General features: G+C 48.7%; 1 protein-coding gene across 1 annotated transcript in view; it reads right to left on the minus strand.

Annotated features, from left to right (window-relative positions):
- Window positions 1–2,867: 2,867 nt before the first annotated feature.
- The window catches only part of SERGEF (secretion regulating guanine nucleotide exchange factor), a 248,107-nt gene continuing 230,354 nt past the window's right edge, over window positions 2,868–20,620 (minus strand). Inside the window, exon 11 of the mRNA XM_027563417.1 lies at window positions 2,868–3,233. Coding sequence (XP_027419218.1) covers window positions 2,887–3,233 — 347 coding nt within the window. The 3' untranslated portion in view covers window positions 2,868–2,886. The remainder of the gene's footprint in view (window positions 3,234–20,620) is intronic.

The raw sequence follows: 20,620 nt of genomic DNA on the forward strand, positions 1-20,620 counted from the left end.
AAGGTGGTGGGGTGTCAAGGGGAGCTGGAGTGCCTGCGAGGGGAGCCTGTGTGGCAGGTTAGGTTGTAAACATCCCCCGAAAACCTGGTGTGTGGCTGCCCTTCAACAGTCACTCCAGGAGCCTCAGACCTAAGACCTATGAGCACACAGGGGATCTCACTCCCCTCTCTTTCTTCCTTCCTTCATTCCCATAGGGCAGCATGGTGGGGGGAGGGGGAAGGCCAATCAGCTTAGTCTAGCAGAAAAAAAATCATTCTTAGAGATAAGTGGGCATTTTCTCAAGCTGGCTCCTATGGCTCATTAGCTAATCACCGTCAAATGATTGGCTATCCACAGCATAGTTAACAAACATTTGTTAGAGATAAAAGCAGAGGGTGGGTGGGGGTGAGGGGATCTTAGAGCTCACGCGTTCAGCCTCTCCACCCTATGGTAACCCTAAGTGTGTACCGACCAGTTCGTTCATTATTACCCATTGGGCACGTCCTCTGTCCCAGGACCTGTCCTTGGTGAAGGGTTCCGGAATCAACCAAGACCTGGTCCCTTGCTCATGAAGAGCTCGAGATCTAGTAGGAATGAAGGGCTTGGGCATCTACAAGTCTGTGAATAACCAATAGGGTTCAGAGGATGCAGAAAAAAAGTCTGGGAGACACTGCCAACAGCCCCTCACCCCACTGAAAGCCCTGGGGCTTTCCGGTGCTGCTCTGATCTGGCCAGTGAGCTGACGTGGAGAAGCCTGCCCACTGCTGTCACTAGAGGGGACTGAAGGGTCCGAGGTGTCGTCTACTGCCGAGAGCCATTCATTCCGGCGTGAGTGGATTAGCTGGGCTCCACAGGCTTCTAAGAAGAGTCTGGCTCAGGTTCTGAGGCTTAAGGCCAATCCACCACCTTACCCTGACTCAAGCTGGGAAGGAGCCCCAGGATCTTGTGCCCACAAGGAAGCCTTGGCAGGAGCATGAGGGCTCAGCAGCAGAGGCTTCGGGGGTTCAGATTTCTTCCAGCAGGTGCCAGAAGAGGTAGGGGGCTGTGCTGCAAGACAGACTGCATGTGGGCTCCTCAGGCATGGAAACCCTGTCTAGAAGGTACGGGCCTGAGGACTCACCCGTGTGGGGCTGCCCTCTGATGCAGACCATTCAGCATGTAGGATAGCAGGTGGTGGCCAGTAATGGCGGACTTGCTCCAGTTTGGGTCATCTCTGGGCCATCTGATCGCTCCATCTCAGAAGGCTTGGTCACCTTGGCAAGACCAGCTCAGAGTGTCCAGACAAGTCCTTCCTTCCACTCTGGAAGTGCTTAGAGGTTGTACTGGCCTCTACTGGTCCTGGGATGTGGGAGGACCAAAGGCTTTGCTGGCCAGTGCAGTGATGTGGACTCCACGCACTGGTGTTCAAGGTCAGCCACTGGCCATGGATGGTCTCTAGGTGCAGGCCTGAGGAGCTCAGGATGGCCCTCATCCCCACTCTCCTGAGTCGAACTCCCTGATGATCTCAGGGCCACTCCTTGTCTGTACCCCTTGTCTGGCTCAAAGTACTGGATGGGTCACCTCCCAATTAGGACCCTGGGCCAGGAGTGAGCTGTGTGACCTTAAGATGGTCCCTTCCCCTTCTTGGGCCTCTCTTTTCCCACATGAACAACAAAAATGCTGCATAAGATCAGTGGTTTTAAAACTTTCTCAAGGACGCCTTGTCAAGTAAATCTTATGGGAAGCCAGGTTAAAATGATGCTGCTGTGAATAAGGTTGGCGGGGGGCGGGGGCAGACCTCTGTGTAGTTGGCTTTCCTTTACCCACAGCCCACCCGGTGGCCACTGTCAGGAGGTTGCTCTCAGTCTCAGGAGACTGCTAGGGTCTGGAATACAAGTTTAGAGGCCACTAGGCTAGAAGGTGGTTACAGATCCTCCAGTCATGATGTTCTGGGCTTTTGTAATATTCTCAAGCCTTTGGAGCCTAGCATTCACAGATTCAAATGCTCTCCTGAGTCAGAAGGAGGCGCTGTGCAATGCGCCACAGCCCTGGCTGGCTGGGTGGTGATACTGCCCACCAGGGAAAGCCACTTTCTGAGGCCTCTGGCCAAAGGCCTGCTGGCAGTCACAGCAGAGGAAAAGGTGCCATGGCCCCCAGAGCCATAGCTGCCACCAGGGAAGCCTGAGGCCTGTGGCCTGGCCTGGTCCCTGTTTCACCTGAAGGACCCCTTCCTGCAGAAGCCAAGGGCCTGGGGGGCAGAGCTCAGGGGCTAGGGTTCTTGATGCTGCTTTCCCTTAAGTTCCCCCCCACCCCGCCTCCCACCGGGTGCTGGTCCCTCACCCAGAAATACAGCTTGGCAACTACAGTCACACAGACTGGCTGCAGAGTCCTGCCTGGTTCAGAGGAAGACTGACCTTGGGAGTTTCATTGGTTCTAAAGATTCCCTTGTCTGTCCCAGGGGTCTCTTTGGCCTGGTCTTTCCAGAAGTCTTGTCTCTTCCTCCACTTACTCATCTACACTTCCTCCACTCCCACTCTAGAGCCCTCTCCCTTGGTCCCAGTCACCAAGGGAAGAACTCCATCCTGTCCAAGTATTCAGTCACCGGATCAGAGTACATGGAACCAGGGTACCTTGAACCAGCAGACTGCATGCTCTGGATGCTGAGAATGAAACCCCAGAGCTGTACTTTCTGTCCCCACCAGTCAGGGACAGGCTGGAGACTTCCTGCTGCTTCCTATGTCCTTGGGTAAAGACTTCACATGCACTGGGTAGAAATGATGTCTGTTTCTAGAGCCCAGACACCAGGCAGGCAGCCACCCATCATTCTGGTCTTGTCGGTCCACCCACAGCGCCTCCTGAATCCCTCTCAGGATTGCTGCAACCTGACAAAGCAATTCTCCAGGGACACGTTAGGTGGGTAAGGTCACTTTATTCAAGGGTCTCTGCCACAAGCCCCCCATTTCTGAACCTGTCAGATTGGGCTTGGGGAGAAGTTTCTGCATGCCTTTCCTTCTGGTTTCTTTCTTGCTCCATAGCTTCTTGAGATCTGGCTTCCTTGGTGGCATCTGGGGAAGGACTGGTGACACTGGGGTGCTGGCCCAGGGCAGGGAGGGCTGGCAGCTGGCAAAGGGCCAGGGAGTGGCCAGCCCCGCAGCCCACATGGAGTCCCAAGAAGAAACGTAGGCCTGGCACGGGCTTCGGGGCCCAGACGTCAGCTTCGGTGCCGTCCCCGCACATGCCATGCTCGTTCCAGCCCCAGGAGTGACACACACCACCTGAGACAGGGAGAGAGAGAGAAACAGACTGTTGTAGCTGTGGTTCTGGGGAACAGGCCCAAAACATTCCCCCTGGGGGTGCGGTATCCCCGAGGACCCCACGTTACACCTGAGGAAACCAAAGCTCAGCCACACCTCAGGGCCTGCCTGCCCTCCTGGCTTCCTCCCCTGCTCCCCAAGGCTGCTTTACTTCACTCCCACCCACCCGCCACCTTCCTGTCTCAAACCTGGCTCTCCTCCGCGGCCCCTCCCTTTCCCTCCCCCTACAGGCACCTCTCTCTCTCTCTCTCTCTCTCTCTCTCACTCACACACACACACACACAAACTCCTAGACCTGCCAATTCTGCCTCTGAAAGTCTCTCCAATCCTTCCCCACCACTCCGTCTCCTGATCCCAACCCCATTTTCTCTCATCTGGGTCACACCAACAGCCAACTAACCAGGCTGCTCACCATCCACTCTGATCTTCAAGGAGCATCAGGATAATCTCTGACAACGGCAGATCTAACCAGGTCACTCCCCTGCTTCAACCCTTCACTGACTTCCCACTGCCCTTAAAGCCCTTCTGGCCAGTGAGGCAGAGTGGTCTGGCTCTGGACCAGCCTGCGGGGCTCCCCTTTCACACTCTCCCCCACCCCATTGCATGCCAGAACCCCTGCTTCCTTCAGCTTCTAAAACATGCCCTGTGGGGCTGACCTTTCTCTCCAAGTTCCGGCTTTGCTGGGCTTTACATCCCCCTCATCCTTCAGATTCTGTTTAGATCATGCTCAGAGGCCGGATTCCCCAGCACCCAGTCACCCTGGATTCCTGTCATCGCCCTTGTACTTTTCCCTGTGGGGGTGGATAGATGGTCTGGGTGCTGATGGGTTTATTCTCCACTCCTCTCAAGACTGTCTGCCCTACAGTAAGGGAGGAACATGAATGTTCTGTTCACTGCCCTATCTCAGTTGTGGCTCAACAAGGTTCACTGAATTGATCAACAATTAAAGAACTCAGACTCCTACAGCCAATCTCTGAGCCAGCATTTGAGCGCATGTCTCTCCGACAGCCCACGAGGCTCCCACCCCATCACAGCACCTCTTCCTAGGTTTTGGACCCTTTCCTGGAATCTAACTAAACTCGCTCACATTTTTCTGTGGTTGTTAAAAAAAAATTTTTTTTTTCTGGATATAAAAGTAATATATCTTTGTGGTAAAAGCGAGGGGGGTGTGTAGAGAAAAATATGGATAGGTGTAAAGAAAAGCAGACTCCTAGAATCTTGTCCACTACAATGAATATTTTAACTATTTTATTTTACTTTTTTTGGCTCTACAATACAGCATGTGGGATCTTAACTCCCCAACCAGGAATTGACCCATGCCTCCTGCATCTTAACCACTGGACCGCCAGTGAATATTCCCACTACGAATATTTTCAATCTCTCTTTCAAATCTTCAATTTGTGAAACCTGTAAATATTTGTGTACATATCATCTTGCTTTCCTGCCTTAATAACATAAACATTTCTCCATAGAATTACAGATTATTCAAAAAGTAAATTAAAAATAAATTGTTTGAAATTTTGAAAACACTCTATGCAGAAAAGTACAAATAATTTAACAGAAAGACATGTTCCCCAATCAGATTTAGAACATAAGTTAACATTTTACCATATTTGTTTCAACCTTTAAAAAAATAAATCAATTATAAAGATACCATTTAAGACCCACCTCTCATCCTTGGCCCTCCTTCCAGGAAGTAACCACTATTTGAAGTTGGTGTACATTGCCTGCATGCTTGTTTTATATTTTTCTACATATATGTGTCCTTAAATACTATGTAATATTTTTAGTTTGTTTTAAAGATTTACACAAGTAGTGTCACTCAAATATATCTTTTGTTGTAACTTGCTCTTTATACCATTGTTTTTGAAATCTATCTGAGCTGATAGTTACAGATTTAGTTCATTTATTTCAACTGTGCATAGTATTTTATTATGCATAAATCATATTTTACTCACCCATTTCCCTTCTGATGGACAGTTCTTTAATGACTGATGATTATTGCTGCTATTTTATTACACAAGATATAATTTACAACAATCCTATTACTATTGTTGCTACTATAAATAGCATTGCAGTGAACATCCTGGAACACGTGTCCTTATACAAATTGGTGTTTGTGCACACTGATCCCTAGAAGTGTGAGTGTGGTGGAATCACACGTTTGCATTTACCAGGCATGGCCAAGGGCTTCCCAGGCGGCTCAGTGGTAAAGTATCCACCTGCCAATGCAGGAGCCACTGGAGACATGGGCTTGATCCTTGGGTCGGGAAGATCCCCTGGAGGAGGAAATGGCAACCCACTTCAGTATTCTTGTCAGGATAATCCCATAGACAGAGGAGCCTGGTGGCCTACACTTCCGTGGGGGTGGCAAAGAGTCAGACACGACTGAACACACACGCAGGTACTGCCAAACCGCTCTTCACCACGGCTGCAGCCTCATCGTTTATAGTCCCATCGGCAGTGGGTATGAACTTGTTTCCTTCTATCTTTGCCGTTACATTCTTTCGATTCTTATTAAATACATGTAATTATTTTGCAATTTTGACTACTAGTGAGATGAAGCATCTCTGTATACTACCCCTAAATTGCTTCTCCTACGTATTGTGTGTTTACATTCTTTCATTCTTTGCCTGTTTTTGGTTGCTTGCCTTTTCTTTCTTCCTAATTTGTAAGTGTTCTTTGTGTATTCTTTTGTTTACATAATCCTTTGTTATAAGCATCATGTCTTCCCCCAGAAGTCTGTGGTGTCTCTTCACTTTGTTTATGGTGTCTTTTGTTATAAAGATTATTTAAAATGACTGCCTAGTTATGCCCATTATGGAGATTAAACAGTTTCCTTAACCTGCATTTTATTATGAGGTTTGTTTCTAATTTTTCATTATTTTGTATAACATTTCTATGAACATCTTTTGTACATGAATCTTTGCCTACATTTCTAATTATTTTCTCAAATTAAGATTCTTAGAATGGGAATTTCTGGTCAAATGGCGTGGACATTTTTGAGATTCCTGAGTATTGCTTTGAGTACTGCCAGAATACTTTTCACAAAGGCCACTCAAATATAACTACAGCAATCTGTGCGAATCTCTATAGCACTCCAGTATTGTCAGTGGGTATTCATTATTATAATATTTAAAAATCCTTTCTAATTTGAAGGCAAAGATTATTATTTTTTTATTTTCATTATTTTTATTGTACTTTTCTCATTCCCACTGAAACTGAAAGAGAATTCTTATTTTTCTCAGATATCTGTATTTCCTCTTTAGTGTATTGTCTGCTTTACAGGTTTTCCCTGTTTTGCACAGAAAAGTTTAAGTGTTGAGACCCAAAAGCCAGATGGCCTAGGTTCAAATCCTAACTCCTCCATGTATTACCTGTGATCCTGGGTGAGTTACTTAGCTTCTCTGAGCCTCAGTCTCCTCATCTGTTAAATGGGGATAATAATAGTATCTTTTTCATAAAGTTTATACATACTTATTCATTTACACTGTTTCCACTGTTTCCCCATCTATTTGCCATGAAGTGATGAGACCAGATGCCATGATCTTATTTTTCTGAATATTGAGCTTTAAGCCAACCTTTTTGCTCTCTTCTTTCACTTTCATCAAGAGACTTTTTAGTTCCTCTTCACTTTCTGCCAGGGCTTCCCTGGTGGCTCAGATGGTAAAGCATCTGCCTGCAATGCAGGAGACCCGGGTTCGATTCCTGGGTCAGGAAGATCCCCTAGAGAAGGAAATGGCAATCCACTCCAGCACTCTTGCCTGGAAAATCCCATGGACGAAGGAGCCTGATAGGCTACAGTCCATGGGGTCGCAAAGAGTCGGACACGACTGAGCGACTTCACTTCACTTTCTGCCATAAGGGTGGTGTCATATGCATATCTGAGGTTATTGATATTTCTCCCGGCAATCTTGATTCCAGCTTCTGCTTCTTCCAGCCCAGTGTTTCTCATGATGTACTTAAGTTAAATAAGCAGGGTGACAATATACAGCCTTGACGTACTCCTTTTCCTATTTGGAACCAGTCTGTTGTTCCATGTCCAGTTCTAACTGTTGCTTCCTGACCTGCATACAGGTTTCTCAAGAGACAGGTCAGATGGTCTGTTATTCCCATCTCTTTCAGAATTTTCCACAGTTTATAGTGATCCACATAGTCAAAGGCTTCGGCAATAGTCAATAAAGCAGAAATAGATGTTTTTCTGGAACTCTTGTCAGACTTTTTTTTGGGGGGCTCCAAAATCACTGCAACTGGTGATTGCACTCATGAAATTAAAAGACACTTACTCCTTGGAAGAAAGTTATGACCACCCTAGATAGCATATTAAAAAGCAGAGACATTACTTTGCCAACAAAGGTCCGTCTAGTCAAGGCTATGGTTTTTCCTGTGGTCATGTATGGATGTGAGAGTTGGACTGTGAAGAAAGCTGAGTGCCGAAGAATTGATGCTTCTGAACTGTGGTGTTGGAGAAGACTCTTGAGAGTCCCTTGGACTGCAAGGAGATCCAACCAGTCCATTCTGAAGGAGATCAGCCCTGGGATTTCTTTGGAAGGAATGATGCTAAAGCTGAAACTCCAGTACTTTGGCCAACTCATGCGAAGAGTTGACTCATTGGAAAAGACCCTGATGCTAGGAGGGATTGGGGGCAGGAGGAGAAGGGGACGACAGAGGATGAGATAGCTGGATGGCATCACTGACTCAATGGACGTGAGTCTGAGTGAACTCCGGGAGTTGGTGATGGACAGGGAGGCCTCGTGTGCTGTGGTTCATGGGGTTGCAAAGAGTCGGACACGACTGAGCAACTGAACTGAACTGATTCATTTACAAGCATTAAACAAATAAGTATATATATAAAATACATAGTACTGCAGTCCTAGCTTATGTGCAGGGGACACTTTTCAAGACCCTCAGTGAATGCCTGACACCGTGGATGGTACCAAATCCTGTACTGGTTCTTCCTATAATAATGGGCATGTAGCATGTACTGCATGGATGGGCTGGACAAAGGGTTGATTTACATCCTGGGCAGGATGGAGCAGGACAGAGCAAGTTTTCATTACACTACTCGGAATGGCATGCAATTCAAAACTTGTGAGTTGTTTACTGCTGGAATTTTCCATTTAATATTGACTGACCATGGTTGACAGTGGGCAACTGAAACCACAGAAAGCAAAATTGTGGCTGAGGGGGCACTACTGCACTAAATAAATGCTTGCCATTATTGTTCTCAAGAGCCTTACTAAGATTATTTTAAGAGTATTAATTCTGTGCATATGTGGCAGAAATATTTTTCCTCAGTTTTATTTAAAATTTTGCTTTGGGTGTTTTGATGTAAAACATAAATTTTGTGGTTCTACATAGTACCATTTCTTGCTCTTTTATCTAATCATTTCTCCCATTGCTGTAAGAATTGGAAGCCCATCCCCGTCCAGATGAGTAAATACTTTTGATTTTTTTTTTTCAATCATCTGAGTTTGTAATTATCTTTACATTTCACTCATTAGCCACTGAAAAATCTGTTTTGTGGACCACTCTTTCACAGAGGGAGCCTGGCTGGCCTGGGATTGCCCTTCTCCTTCCTTTTCCCTGGGAGGGAGGCAGGCATTAGCCAAAAGCTTGGGCTTGGGGAAACACAGATGTCTGCCTGTTTGGCCCGTGAGTGAGGAAATGCACACAGAGAGGATGAGCCCCAGGCCACAAGTCCTGCAGTTCAGCAGGCGCTTCAGCCAGGCCGATCTCAGGCACAAGGTGGACAGTGGGACAGGCTTGGGACCTGCGGGCTTCATTCGGCACCTGCTGCAGGCTTCATGCCCAGCCCTGGTGAGCGGCACCAGCTGACGGTCAGCAGGAATGGGGGTGGGAGGAAGGCAGCGCTGACCTAGCAGCAGGACATGGCACAATGGGCAGCTGGCAGGCCCCTCTCCTCCTGCCAAAGGAAACGCTCTGAGGAAGCCACGTGCGGGGCTGGGGTAGCCCACTGGGTTGAAAAGCCTGGCACAGGCTCAGATATAGCTTCTTCCGGCCCTCCCAAAGAGGCTGGCATGAGGGTAGGTGCTTTATATTCTTTATCTCACTTTATTCCAGCAATCCTGTAGGGCAGTCATGCTTCATAGATTATTCTCATTTTAGAGATTATGAAACTGAGGCTCTAGAACCCAGGAGGTGTGGCTCCAGAATCTATGCTAAACTCTGCACATTCTATATCAGGGCTTGCCGAATTTATTCCGTAAAGGCAGACAGGAAATATTTCAGGTTCGATGGTCTCATACGGTCTCTGTTGCATATTCTTATTCTTTATTACAAGACTTTAAAAATCATTCTTAGTTTGCGAGGCCATACAAAACAGACCATGAATTAGATCTGGCCCATGGCTTGTAACCCACCAGCCCCTGGTACATATATAACACATACTATGGATGACTGTGGACTATGCTACGCTTGCCCTGGTTCTCACATCACCACACAGCTGTGTGACAATGCCAAGTCTGTCCCCACCTCCCTCACGGGGCTCCTAGGAGGAGGCCCACATGTGCTGATATACAGTAACGCCCTGGTACCCTGCCTGACACATGGTGACAGCTCACACCCACGTGAGAAGGAGGAAAAGGCAAGGAAGGCCATGCAGGTGGGAAACCCTCCCTGCAGATGGGGAGGCTGAGGGTGGAATGACAAGTCAGGGGTTCCCCAACACTGCAAAGAAACCTCCTGTAGAAAAAGACCAGGCTGCTGAACTTGGAGAGTGAAAGATGGGCTGCCCTGTAATAGAAGGGCTCACCCAAGACATGTTTAGGTTCTGAGCTCCTCCAGCATTTTAGATGTTTCACACACACATCCGCCTCCCACCCTCACTGACGGCCACCTATTCAGGGGCACAGTGAAGACGGGAGGGCCCTCTGGACTCAGCAAGGTGCTACTGTTCTCATATAGAGGTAGGAGCCCATGACAAGTCTCCTCCTAAGCTAAATGGCATACGGGACACCCAGTTTTCAAAACAAGTGCATTCACGATGATTCCTGGAGTTACACAGGGATCTCTGCAGTGTGTCTGGCACTCGCCAAGCTCTCGAGGACACTGAGATCCCACCTGATTGATCCAGAGTTGCTCCACTAGACCTGGGACACCTGTCTGAGCCTTTGGGTATCAATCACTTCAGTCATGTCCAACTCTTTGCGACCCTATGGACCAACCATAGCCTGCCAGGCTCCTCTGTCCATGGGATTCTCCAGGCAAGAATACTGGAGTGGGTTGCCATGCCCTCCTCCTAGGGATCTTCCCAACCCAGGGATCGAACCCTGCAACTCCTGCATTCCAGGTGGATTCTTTACCACTGAGTCACCGGGGAAGCTCCGAGCCTTGGGTAGAGAGCTCATAGATACAGAAGGATTCCTCAACCTCTAGAGTTCAGTGCCCTGCCTGTGGAGCTCAGTGAAGCTGATTCAGGCTGTAACAAGTGACAAAGCTTAGGGCCCACCACACTTGCATTAGCCTAAGAGCCCTGCAGGCAACAGAATCTTGGGGTGGGACGGTCCCTGGCACAGGTTGGACACAGCACCTCAATCTGTTCAGGTCTGTGGCACCTGCCTGAGCTCCTTGGCAACCTGGGTCCTCACAGGGCCTTATGGTGCTGGGACTGCAGCCCAGCACTAGGAAGGGGGCAGCTTTTCTGTGGGAGCATACTTGCCTACAAGAGGCAAGCACCTGAGCATGTGTGGCAGAAACCCTTGGTTGTCCCTGAACCACAGAATGGAGGCTACATTTCCCAACTTCTTGTACAGTGGAGCGTGGCCAATGAGTTGTTCATTGTTCAGTTGCTAAGCCGTGTCCGACTCTTTGCGACCCCATGGCTTCCCTGTCCTTCACTGTCTCCTGGAGTTTGCTCAACTCATGTCCATTGAGTCAGTGATGCCATCCAACCATCTCACCCTCTGTTGTCCCCTTCTCCTCCTGCCCTCAATCTTTCCCAGCATCAGGGTCTCTTCTAAGGAGTCAGTTCTTCACATCAGGTGACCAAAGTATTGGAGCTCTGGCTTCAGGATCAGTATTGGAGCTTCAGCTTCCAATGAATATTCAGGGTTGATTTCCTTTAGGATTGATTGGCTTGATCTCCTTACCATCCAAGGGACTCTCAAGAGTCTTCTCCAGTGCCACAGTTCAAAAGCATCAATTTGTTGGTGCTCAGCCTTCTTGATGGTCCAACTCTCACATTCGTACATGACTACTGGAAAAACCATAGCATTGTTGATATAGACCTTTGTCGGCAAAGTGATGCCTCTGCTTTCTAAAATGCTGTCTAGGTTGGTCATAGCTTTCCTCTCAAGGAGCAAGTATTTTTTAATTTTATTTGCAGTCACTGTTTAATTCGCAGTTACTGTTCAAAGTGATTTGGGAGCCCAAGAGAATAAAATTTGCCACTGTTTCCACTTCTTCCCATCTATTTGCCATGAAGTGATAGGACTGGATGCCATGATCTTAGTTTTTTGAAGCAAGCTGAAATGTTCTGTATTAAAGAACTCTTCTTCAAAGACAGGTGGCATGTGCCCCTTGCCCCTTTCTTCTTTGTCCCTTCCTCCATCCTGTCACTGGAAATGTGGATGTGATGGCTGGAGCTCTAGCTGCCTCCTCTGACCATGAAGATGCAGGCTACAACCTAGGGATGGTGTTTCTCAGTTTCATATAAATGTTACCTTAATTCTCACAGCAACCCTCTGAAGTGTTCTTGCCTCCATTTTATAGATGAGGTAACTAAGCTCAGAGAGGTAAAAGAACTTGCCCATGGTCACGTGGCCATTCTAGCCAGGACTAGAATCCAGGACTCCTGAGTCTCAGGGTCCTTCAGTATTTCCAAAATGGTAATAAAGTCACTGAATACTTAGTGTACGCCAGGCCCATGATAACCACTTTATATGTATTAATTCACTGAATCCCCACAGCAAACCTAGCACACCTGGTGAGAAGTGGACCTAAATTCCAACCCAGCCAAAAGGACTCCAGAATCTCTTTTGTCAATATGTCATCCTCTCTAGCAAAAGCCCTGCTCCTCAGGTAATGAAGAAAGGTTCAAAGTCATGGCCCAACTGGACAGGGACAAGGTCAGTGATGGGAGGCAAGAGCTGTAGCAGGTGAGAGGAGGAGCACGCTATAGAAGAGCAGGATCCTCCCCGAGCCCTCACGAGCACTGGGGATGAGGCTGCGGCAGCTGCAGAAGACCCTGCTTCCTTCTGCCACTGCCCACCCCAGCACATCTTGGGGATGGGGAAAGAGGAGGTAGAGACGGTGCAAAAAGTCAGGCCGCCAATGGTTCACCTTGTCTGCTGCCTCTCAGAGGCCACACATGGACCTTGGGCCTCAGGCAGAGCTGCTCTTCTGCAACACCAGGCAGAGACAGAGACAGATAAAGAGAGACAGGAGGGGCGAGGTCTGAGCACCTCACGGAGAGGAAGGCTCTGGATTCAGGAAGGCGGTAGATGTCAGTGTGCATGGAGCTGGCCTCAGGGCCGGGCAAGTTTCAGAGAAATGTCTGAGTGTCCAGTCGCCCAAGTTTATAGGTATCTCACCATTTGGGCCGTAACTGGTGGTCCCTAGGTCCTGCTGTGAGCAAGGAATTCAGGCTTCCTGATGTGTTTGGGGTCTAGGTGGCAACCTCAGGACAGAAAGATGAGATTCAGGGCCAGAGTCTATCTTGCCTGGACAATTACAACAGCTGGTTTCTGGGTGGGGGAAGTTAGGCTGAAACACAGTGTGGACTAGGTCCTCTTGCGGACAATTTCCTGTCTCCCCACCATCTACAAGGGACCTCTTAACTGACTCTGACGGCAGCCTGTCCCTCCTGGCTGCATCAGCGCTCTTTCCTCTGTTCCAGCCCCACAGGCTTGCCACTGCTCCCTGAGTTCACCCAGATCTTTCACACAGTCATGATTCTGCTCAGATGAGTCCATTTATTTCATTGTGTGGACACCTGTACTGGACACAAGACCCCGAAGAGGAAAATTCAGTTTCTGCCCTGGAGCTCCCAGGCCATTAGGGTAGACAACCATGTGCGTGCGTGCTCAGCAGCTTCCGTCGCGTCTGACTCTGTGTGACTCCATGGACTATAGCCTTTGAGGCTCCCCTGTCCATGGAATTCTCCAGGCAAGAATACTGCAGAGGGTTGCCATTTCCTTCTCCAGGGAATCTTTCTGGCTCAGGGACTGAACCTGAGTCTCCTACGTCTCCTGCATTGACAGGCAGGTTCTTTACCACTAGTGTCGCCACGCTGCTGCTGCTGCTGCTGCTAAGTCACGTCAGTCGTGTCCGACTCTGTGCGACCCCATGGATAGCCTCCCAGCAGGCTCCTCTGGCCACAGGATTCTCTAGGCGAGATGCCATTTCCTTCTCTGGTGCCGCCATGGGGAAAGACAATTATGGGGACCAGTGGCATGTACAAGGGGGCTGGCACGACAGTGTCTACTGTGGTATTGTTTGTAATTGTGAAAGACTTTAAGGGAAACCCCAAAATACCCATCACAAAGGAATATGCAAAGAAACTATGATGTGACCCTACCATTTGAACCACATATGGGTCAAGTATATTGAATAATATTACGAATTATTTTAATAATTGAATAATATTATGAATAATATCAAGTAATATTGAATAATATTATGAATTATTTATAATTGAATAATATTATGAATAATATCAAGTAATATTGAATAATATTATGAATTATTTATAATTGAATAATATTATGAATAATATCAAATAATATTGAATAATATTATGAATAATATTGAATAATATTATGTCTTGAATAATACACAGCTATTTAAAATAATGAGGTAGCACTCTGTGGCCTGACATGGGACAATACCTTGGACATTTTTAAGAGAAGATAGGATACAGAACAATATAGAGGAATTATGACTTAATTTATGCAAAGCCACTATATATTTTTGTATGTATAGATTCTGAAGAATGCAGAATGAAGAATGCATCCCAAACTGAGAACACACAGTCTCTGAGGAAGAGAGGGAGACACGGGGAAGGATGACTGATATTTTCTCCTTTGTGTGTTCATATATTTTAAAAACCAATAATATAGGATGATGATAAAAAAAGCAACAGTATTTCTAAGGGACAGAAGTAGCAGAGGGGAGAATTATATGCTCTGTTGTGGACACGAGGCAGGTGTCACTGAAAGTTTCAGGAATTATTTTTGAGCTGGGTTTTGAAGGATGAATAAGAGTTCACCCATCTTAAGTAGAAGGTACTCACTAAGATTTGCCTACTTGGAGTGACCTTCACTGATTTTGCTGGCATCTTTTTGGCTGCAGGAGTACATTTTGACCCAGTGTAGGGCTGGGTCCTCCTGCGCTGTTGGAAGGCTGTTAATCTCACTTCCGCTGAGTTCTTAAGGTGCCCAGAGCTCTCTAAGCACACACACCACACTCTTTCTGGATCTAGAGGTGTTTCTATTTGTAACTGCCTCACTGATCTGTGAGCTGGGATGAGAGCCAGGCCTGGGGAGCGGGTCACACTTGTCAATCAGCCTCAGGTATGTGGTATGGGCAACTCAGGATGGAGCTACTGAGTGAAAGTGGATACATCTGGGCCGTTCCCCTGCCACAGTCTTTCTGAACCCCCTGCTCTGTCTGGAGAGCAGCAGAGCTGGAGCACACACCTAACACTGAGATCTAGTGCCATCAACACCAGTCCTGTGCCTGGATCCTTATCTTTATCTCTCTATCTGTGGCCAGAGCCACCTCCTGGCCACTGGCCTCAAGAACAGAGAGCCATGGCCACAGTGCCCAGAGAGGGGCTGCTCCTCCACCAGAACAGCCTAGAGAGTGGCTGCGAGGACAACGGTCCCACTGGGCCAGTCTGAGGGAAGAGGCACTCTCAGTGCAGGACATGTCTAATAATGAGTCCATTTGTCCCTCTCTGGGGCCACTGATGCCCTCAAGGCAGGATCTGAGGCAGCAGGAGGAAGCAAGCTCCCAAAATCAGGAGCGGGGAGGGCCTGCTGGCCCACAGTGTTACTCTGGAGATGCTTTTGTGACTGCAGCCTAATTTGCTAAGTAGAAGCTGACTGGCCTGGGGTCCTTTCCAGACAAGGATCCATGATAGCACTGAGAACGGGGTGAGAGGAAGAGGTAGGGTTTGGGACTGAAGGCGAGCAGGCCAGAGAGGAGGTTGTGGCTGTCCACCAGGTAGGAACAATGAAGGATTTAGGAAGGTAATGTTTAAAGGACATCGAGGATCTCACCAGCCAATCACTCTGTATGGGTGCTCCTGCAAGGGTCCTAACTGCTCTCTCTGCTGCCCCTATTGTATTCTCTACACAAAAACTGAGAGAGGCTGTTCAAACCTGGCAGGAAGTCAGCACGGCACTGCAGATCCTCCATTGCCTCTTCATTGACTCAGATAAATAACAGCTGGTGTCCAGCTTCTTCCTGGACCTCAGCTTCTATCAAGTTCCACCTTGCTGACATCACCACAGCTACAATGACTGACTCTCTTCCTGTTCCTCAAACAGCGCTGGCCTCTGGGCCTTTGCTGTCCTCACTGTCTGGAATGCTCTTGCCCTGATGTCCACAGGTTCACTCCCTCATGTTGTCAAGTATTTGTTCAAATGCCACCTTATCTGGGCTTCCCAGGTGGTGCTAGTGATAAAGAACCTGCCGACCAACGCAGGAGATATAAGAGATGTGGGTTTGATCCCAGGGTCGGGAAGATTCCCTGGAGTGGGGCATGGCAACTCCAGTTGCCTTCCCTGACAACTCTGTATGAAATAGCCATCTACACCCCTCCCCATCTCTTGTCTCCTCACTTGCTTTATTTTTCTTTGTATTTTTAACTTGTTATTTACAATCTCTCTCCTGACCAGAACACAAGCCCTCTGAGAGCAGGACTCTTTGTTTGCTGCTATTTCCACACCTGAAACAATACTCACAGGACACTAGCACTCATACCTGTTGTTTGAATGAATGGACACTCGAATGGATGAATGGCTGGCAAGAGCAAGGAGCTGTTGGATCTTTCCCAGAGGCTAAAAGAGCCCACAGACGTGGGGAGGAGATGCCACACGCAGGTCGATTTCCGCTTACCATCAGGAAGAACACTGTAAGGACTGCCCTGGAGAGGGGCAGGTCGCCTGTGCCAGAGGTTCTGAGCCTCCAGCTGGTGATGGCATTCCTATGGTGGGCAGAGTCTGAGATGACACAGCGCAGAAGTCCTTCTAAGTCTGGAGAACTTGCGTGGTGGTGTGGGTGGATTTGGATGTGAATGAGAGAAAGAGAGAGAGAGGAGGAAGGTGGAAGTAGAAGAGCCAAGGAGGGGGACACATGCCCTGGGCCTGAGGCTGGCTTCCTCGGACCTGACAGAGGAATGGCCTTGGTTCAGATGATAAATAAAAATGGGTTGAATGGATGGGGTTTGCCCTCAGAGGTTTCAATCTGAGGCTGCAAGGCTGGGGCTGTTCTAGCACCTCTGTTAGAATCTGATCGCTTAAAATGTTGTTCAGTTCTCCCTGTTGATCTCTCTCCCTTTACATAAGAGGAAGCAGGCCGAGAGTGGGGCAGTGTCACGCCAAAGGTCCCCACCTGCATGCCTTCTACTGCTATGTCCCCCTCTGCATCTCTGCAGGCATCACATTTGATGGTGAAAACAGCCCAGTGAGGAAGGGGTGAGAAGAGAGGGAAAGCCAAGTCTGAGAAGGTTCAGAAACAGCCAGGCTGAGAGAGACGGAGGCCAGCTGTATGAATCCTACCTCCCAACACACATCCAGGGGTAAGGAGGTGCTGCGGCTCGTGGCAGCCTGGGTCACCTGCGGAAAGAGCGTGCTGCGGCACGCTGGCCCCACTGGGTGACTATTCTTAGATCTAGGGAGCTAGGAGCGATGGATTTAGAACTTACGAGGTGGAAACGTGTTGGCCTGTTTTATAAACAACCAAACTCCTCCCCATAGACTGCCTTTCTGAATTCTGTGTTCTCCGTCAGAACTGCGAGCTTTCTGGGCTTCTTGGCTGCACTTGGAGAAGGAACAGAAAAGACAGCTCGCCTTCTCAAGGGTCTGCCAGGACCCCAAGTGCAGCCAAGGGCTGTGCGCAACCCACTCACTGAATAGAGCCGCCCTAGGAAGGAGGTATTTTGATCACACTCTATGGAAGAAGAAACAGAGGCTGGGAGAGATCCCAGATCAGCATGCCCTGGGAGGGCAAGGCTGTGAGTGAGGAGGCCCAGGGTGGAGTCTGGTGCTGCCAGCAGGGGTCTGCCCTGGAGATGGAGTGGTAAGGCCACAGCATGGTGCCTGTGGGGTTTAATCCCTTTCAGTGTTTGCATATCCTGTCCTCCAGACTTCTCCACTGCAGGTAATAGGGAAAGACTGAATGCGGGAGGAGAAGGGGACGACAGAGGATGAGATGGTTGAATGGCATCACCGACTCAATGGACATGAGTTTGAGTCAACTCTGGGAGTTGGTGATGGACAGGGAGGCCTGGTATGCTGTAGTCCATGGGGTTGCAAAGAGTCGGACACAACTGAGCAACTGAACTGAACTGAATTCAGATAACCTAGCAGCCTGTCCCACAGCCCCTCCTCTTGGTAGGTCCCAAGTTGTCATCACCCCTCCTAGAAGTTTGGTCCCCAGAGCTGGCGGAGGGCTCTATCTAGACGCACACTTGGTTCCCAGGGGCTGCCTGCATCAGTGCAGCCTGAGGCCACAATAGCTGTGTTGGAGTCCAAGTCAGCTGACTCTCCCCACAGCCCACTTCCACCCCAATACTGTTTCCGCAGAAGCTTCTATACAAACACTGGCCTCGGTGCTGGTGTTCGGACCTGACTGGGAATTTCAAGATGTCTCCATCAAAAGCACTTTCCTAAGTGAACACAGCCACTTCTGAGGGGCACCAGCAGAGGGGCACAGTGCAGCACTGAGGCCTGGAGCCTGGTCACAGCAGAGCCTCCTGACACTGTGCTCCCCACGCCTGTTTGGGAACCCCAGGGTTCAGAAGAGGAGCCAGGGCACTAGTGCATTAGCGAGGGTGGGAGGAAGAAGGTCTGTTCTTGAATCCAGCAGCAGGTCCAGAAGGAACCACACGCAGGTTCGGAGGTTCGGGCACTAGAGTCCATTGAGAAGCCACTGGATGACACAAACCTGACCAGGAGTTCTCCTTATGCTTTCCAGTCACTTCATAAATACTTACTGAGTGTCCACTCTGGGTGGGGAGCTGTGCCCGGGTCAGCCTGATCCGTTTGGTCCACAACGACCAGGCTCCCACACGGGTGGGGTGCTCCTCCCACGGTGACAGTGCCGGGAGCTGGGTGCCTTGGAGAGGGTACACCCAGAAAGGCAGCGGTCAGTTCTTCAAAGGGACCACAGTCCCTTGGGAATAGGGTTTGTCTCTTATTGATCTCTTTTTATTCCAGATGGTAAAATTTTCTTGAATTTCATGACATTAAAAAAAAATTATAGTACAATATAGGAAGCAACTAAGGGATTAATACTTTCAATTTACATTAGTACACTTTTTTCCTTTTTTAAAAAATGTTATTTAAAAAAAAAAATGTTATTTTTTAGAGCAGTTTTAGGTTTACAGAAAAACTGGAAGAAAGTATACGGTTCCCTGCCCCGACACTCACAGCCTGCCCACTGTCAACATTCCCTACTTGAGCAATACATTTGTCACAGTCAACAAACCTACACTGACGCATCATTATGACCCAAAGCCCACCGTGCACATTTAGGGGTCACTCTTGCTGCTGTACATTCTATGTGTGCTAAAGTTGCTCCAGTCATGTCCAACTCTTTGTGAGCCTATGGACTGTAGCCCACCAGGCTCTTTTATCTATGGGATTCTCCAGGCAGGGATACTGGAGTGGGTTGCCATTTATATTCTATGGATTTGAACAAATGTATAGACGGCTATCCACCATTATTATTTAATTGTCCTAAAATTCTGAGCTCCACTTATTTCCCTCTGGTTTTATCTACCAGAGATGAATGAATGAGTGAGTGGATGAAGAGTTATAGAGTGTCCATAAGGTTCAAGCTCAGTTCTAGCGGGAGGGGCATAGCAGAGAACAAGGCCCAAGGTTCCGGTACTCAAAGGGCTTACGTTCCAACAGGGGACCAACAGGCAAGCAGACAGGCAACTCTTCAGCACGTGGCAGGTGACATGAGTTATGTGGAAACCAAAATAGAGTGATAGAATTAGAAGGACAGGTTGTAAGAAGTCTTTCCAATAAGGTGGCCTCTGAGCTATGACCTGAAAGATGAGGAGCCAGCCATACAGTCACCTGGAGGAAGGGGTTTCCAGGAAAGGCCCAAAGCCAGAGGGAGTTTTGCTGGTTCCAGGAACAGGCAGGAGGCCGGTGGGGTCCGGGGAGGAGAGCCAGGGGAGAGGCAGGCCTCTGAGTGATGGGGAGGCAGGGCCATGTGGAGGCGGGGGAGAGGGCCGGAGTGTGCAGCAGGTGGGCTGAGAAGCCACTGGAGGGTTTAAGAAGGGGGTGATCAGCTCTGACTCACATCTGAAAGGGCCGCTTGGTGACGGGCAAACAAGGAGGGGGACAGGTCAGGAGGCTGCTGCAGTGCTGGGGATCAAGCTGGGCAGGACCGGGTGGTGCTCGGAGAGGGCTGGCAGCAGTGGGGACGGAGGAGCAGACGGATTCACAATCTATTTCAGAAGCAGGGTGTGTAGGACCTGCTGATGGAACTTCATAGGGAAAGAGTGAAAGAAGGGATCAAGAGGGACTTCCTGAACAACGGGCAAAGAGCGTGCTTATTAAGGTGAGGCAGCCTGCGGGGAGTGGTCAGCCTGAGGACCATGTCCGGAGTTCTGTTTTAGACATTTTAAGATAGAAGGACTTTTAAGAAATGAGTGAGTGACCTGAGTGAGAAGTGGGAAACCATGGGAATAACAAAAGGCAGGGGCTATGAGATGTGGGAATAACTAAAGTCAGGAGCTACCAGGTAAGTTTATGACGCGATGGGGCCCAGATGGTGCCTTTATCACTCTGAATTCTAGCTTTCTGAATGATGCGCACGACTGGGATGTATGCATGCTGCTGCTAAGTCACTTCAGTCGTGTCCAACTCTGTGCGACCCCATAGACGGCAGCCCACCAGGCTCCCCCATCCCTGGGATTCTCTAGGCAAGAACACTGGAATGGGTTGCCATTTCTTTCTCCAATGCATGAAAGTGAAAAGTGAAAGTGAAGTCGCTCAGTCATGCCCGACTGTTAGCGACCCAATGGACTGCAGCCCACCAGGCTCCTCCATCCATGGGATTTTCCAGGCAAGAGTACTGGAGTGGGGTGCCATTGCCTTTTCCGGTATGCATGCTACATGGGCTAATATATAGATTTTTTC

The sequence above is a fragment of the Bos indicus x Bos taurus genome, chromosome 15 (genome assembly GCF_003369695.1).
Source record: "Bos indicus x Bos taurus breed Angus x Brahman F1 hybrid chromosome 15, Bos_hybrid_MaternalHap_v2.0, whole genome shotgun sequence".
NCBI classification, from domain to species: Eukaryota; Metazoa; Chordata; class Mammalia; order Artiodactyla; family Bovidae; genus Bos; species Bos indicus x Bos taurus.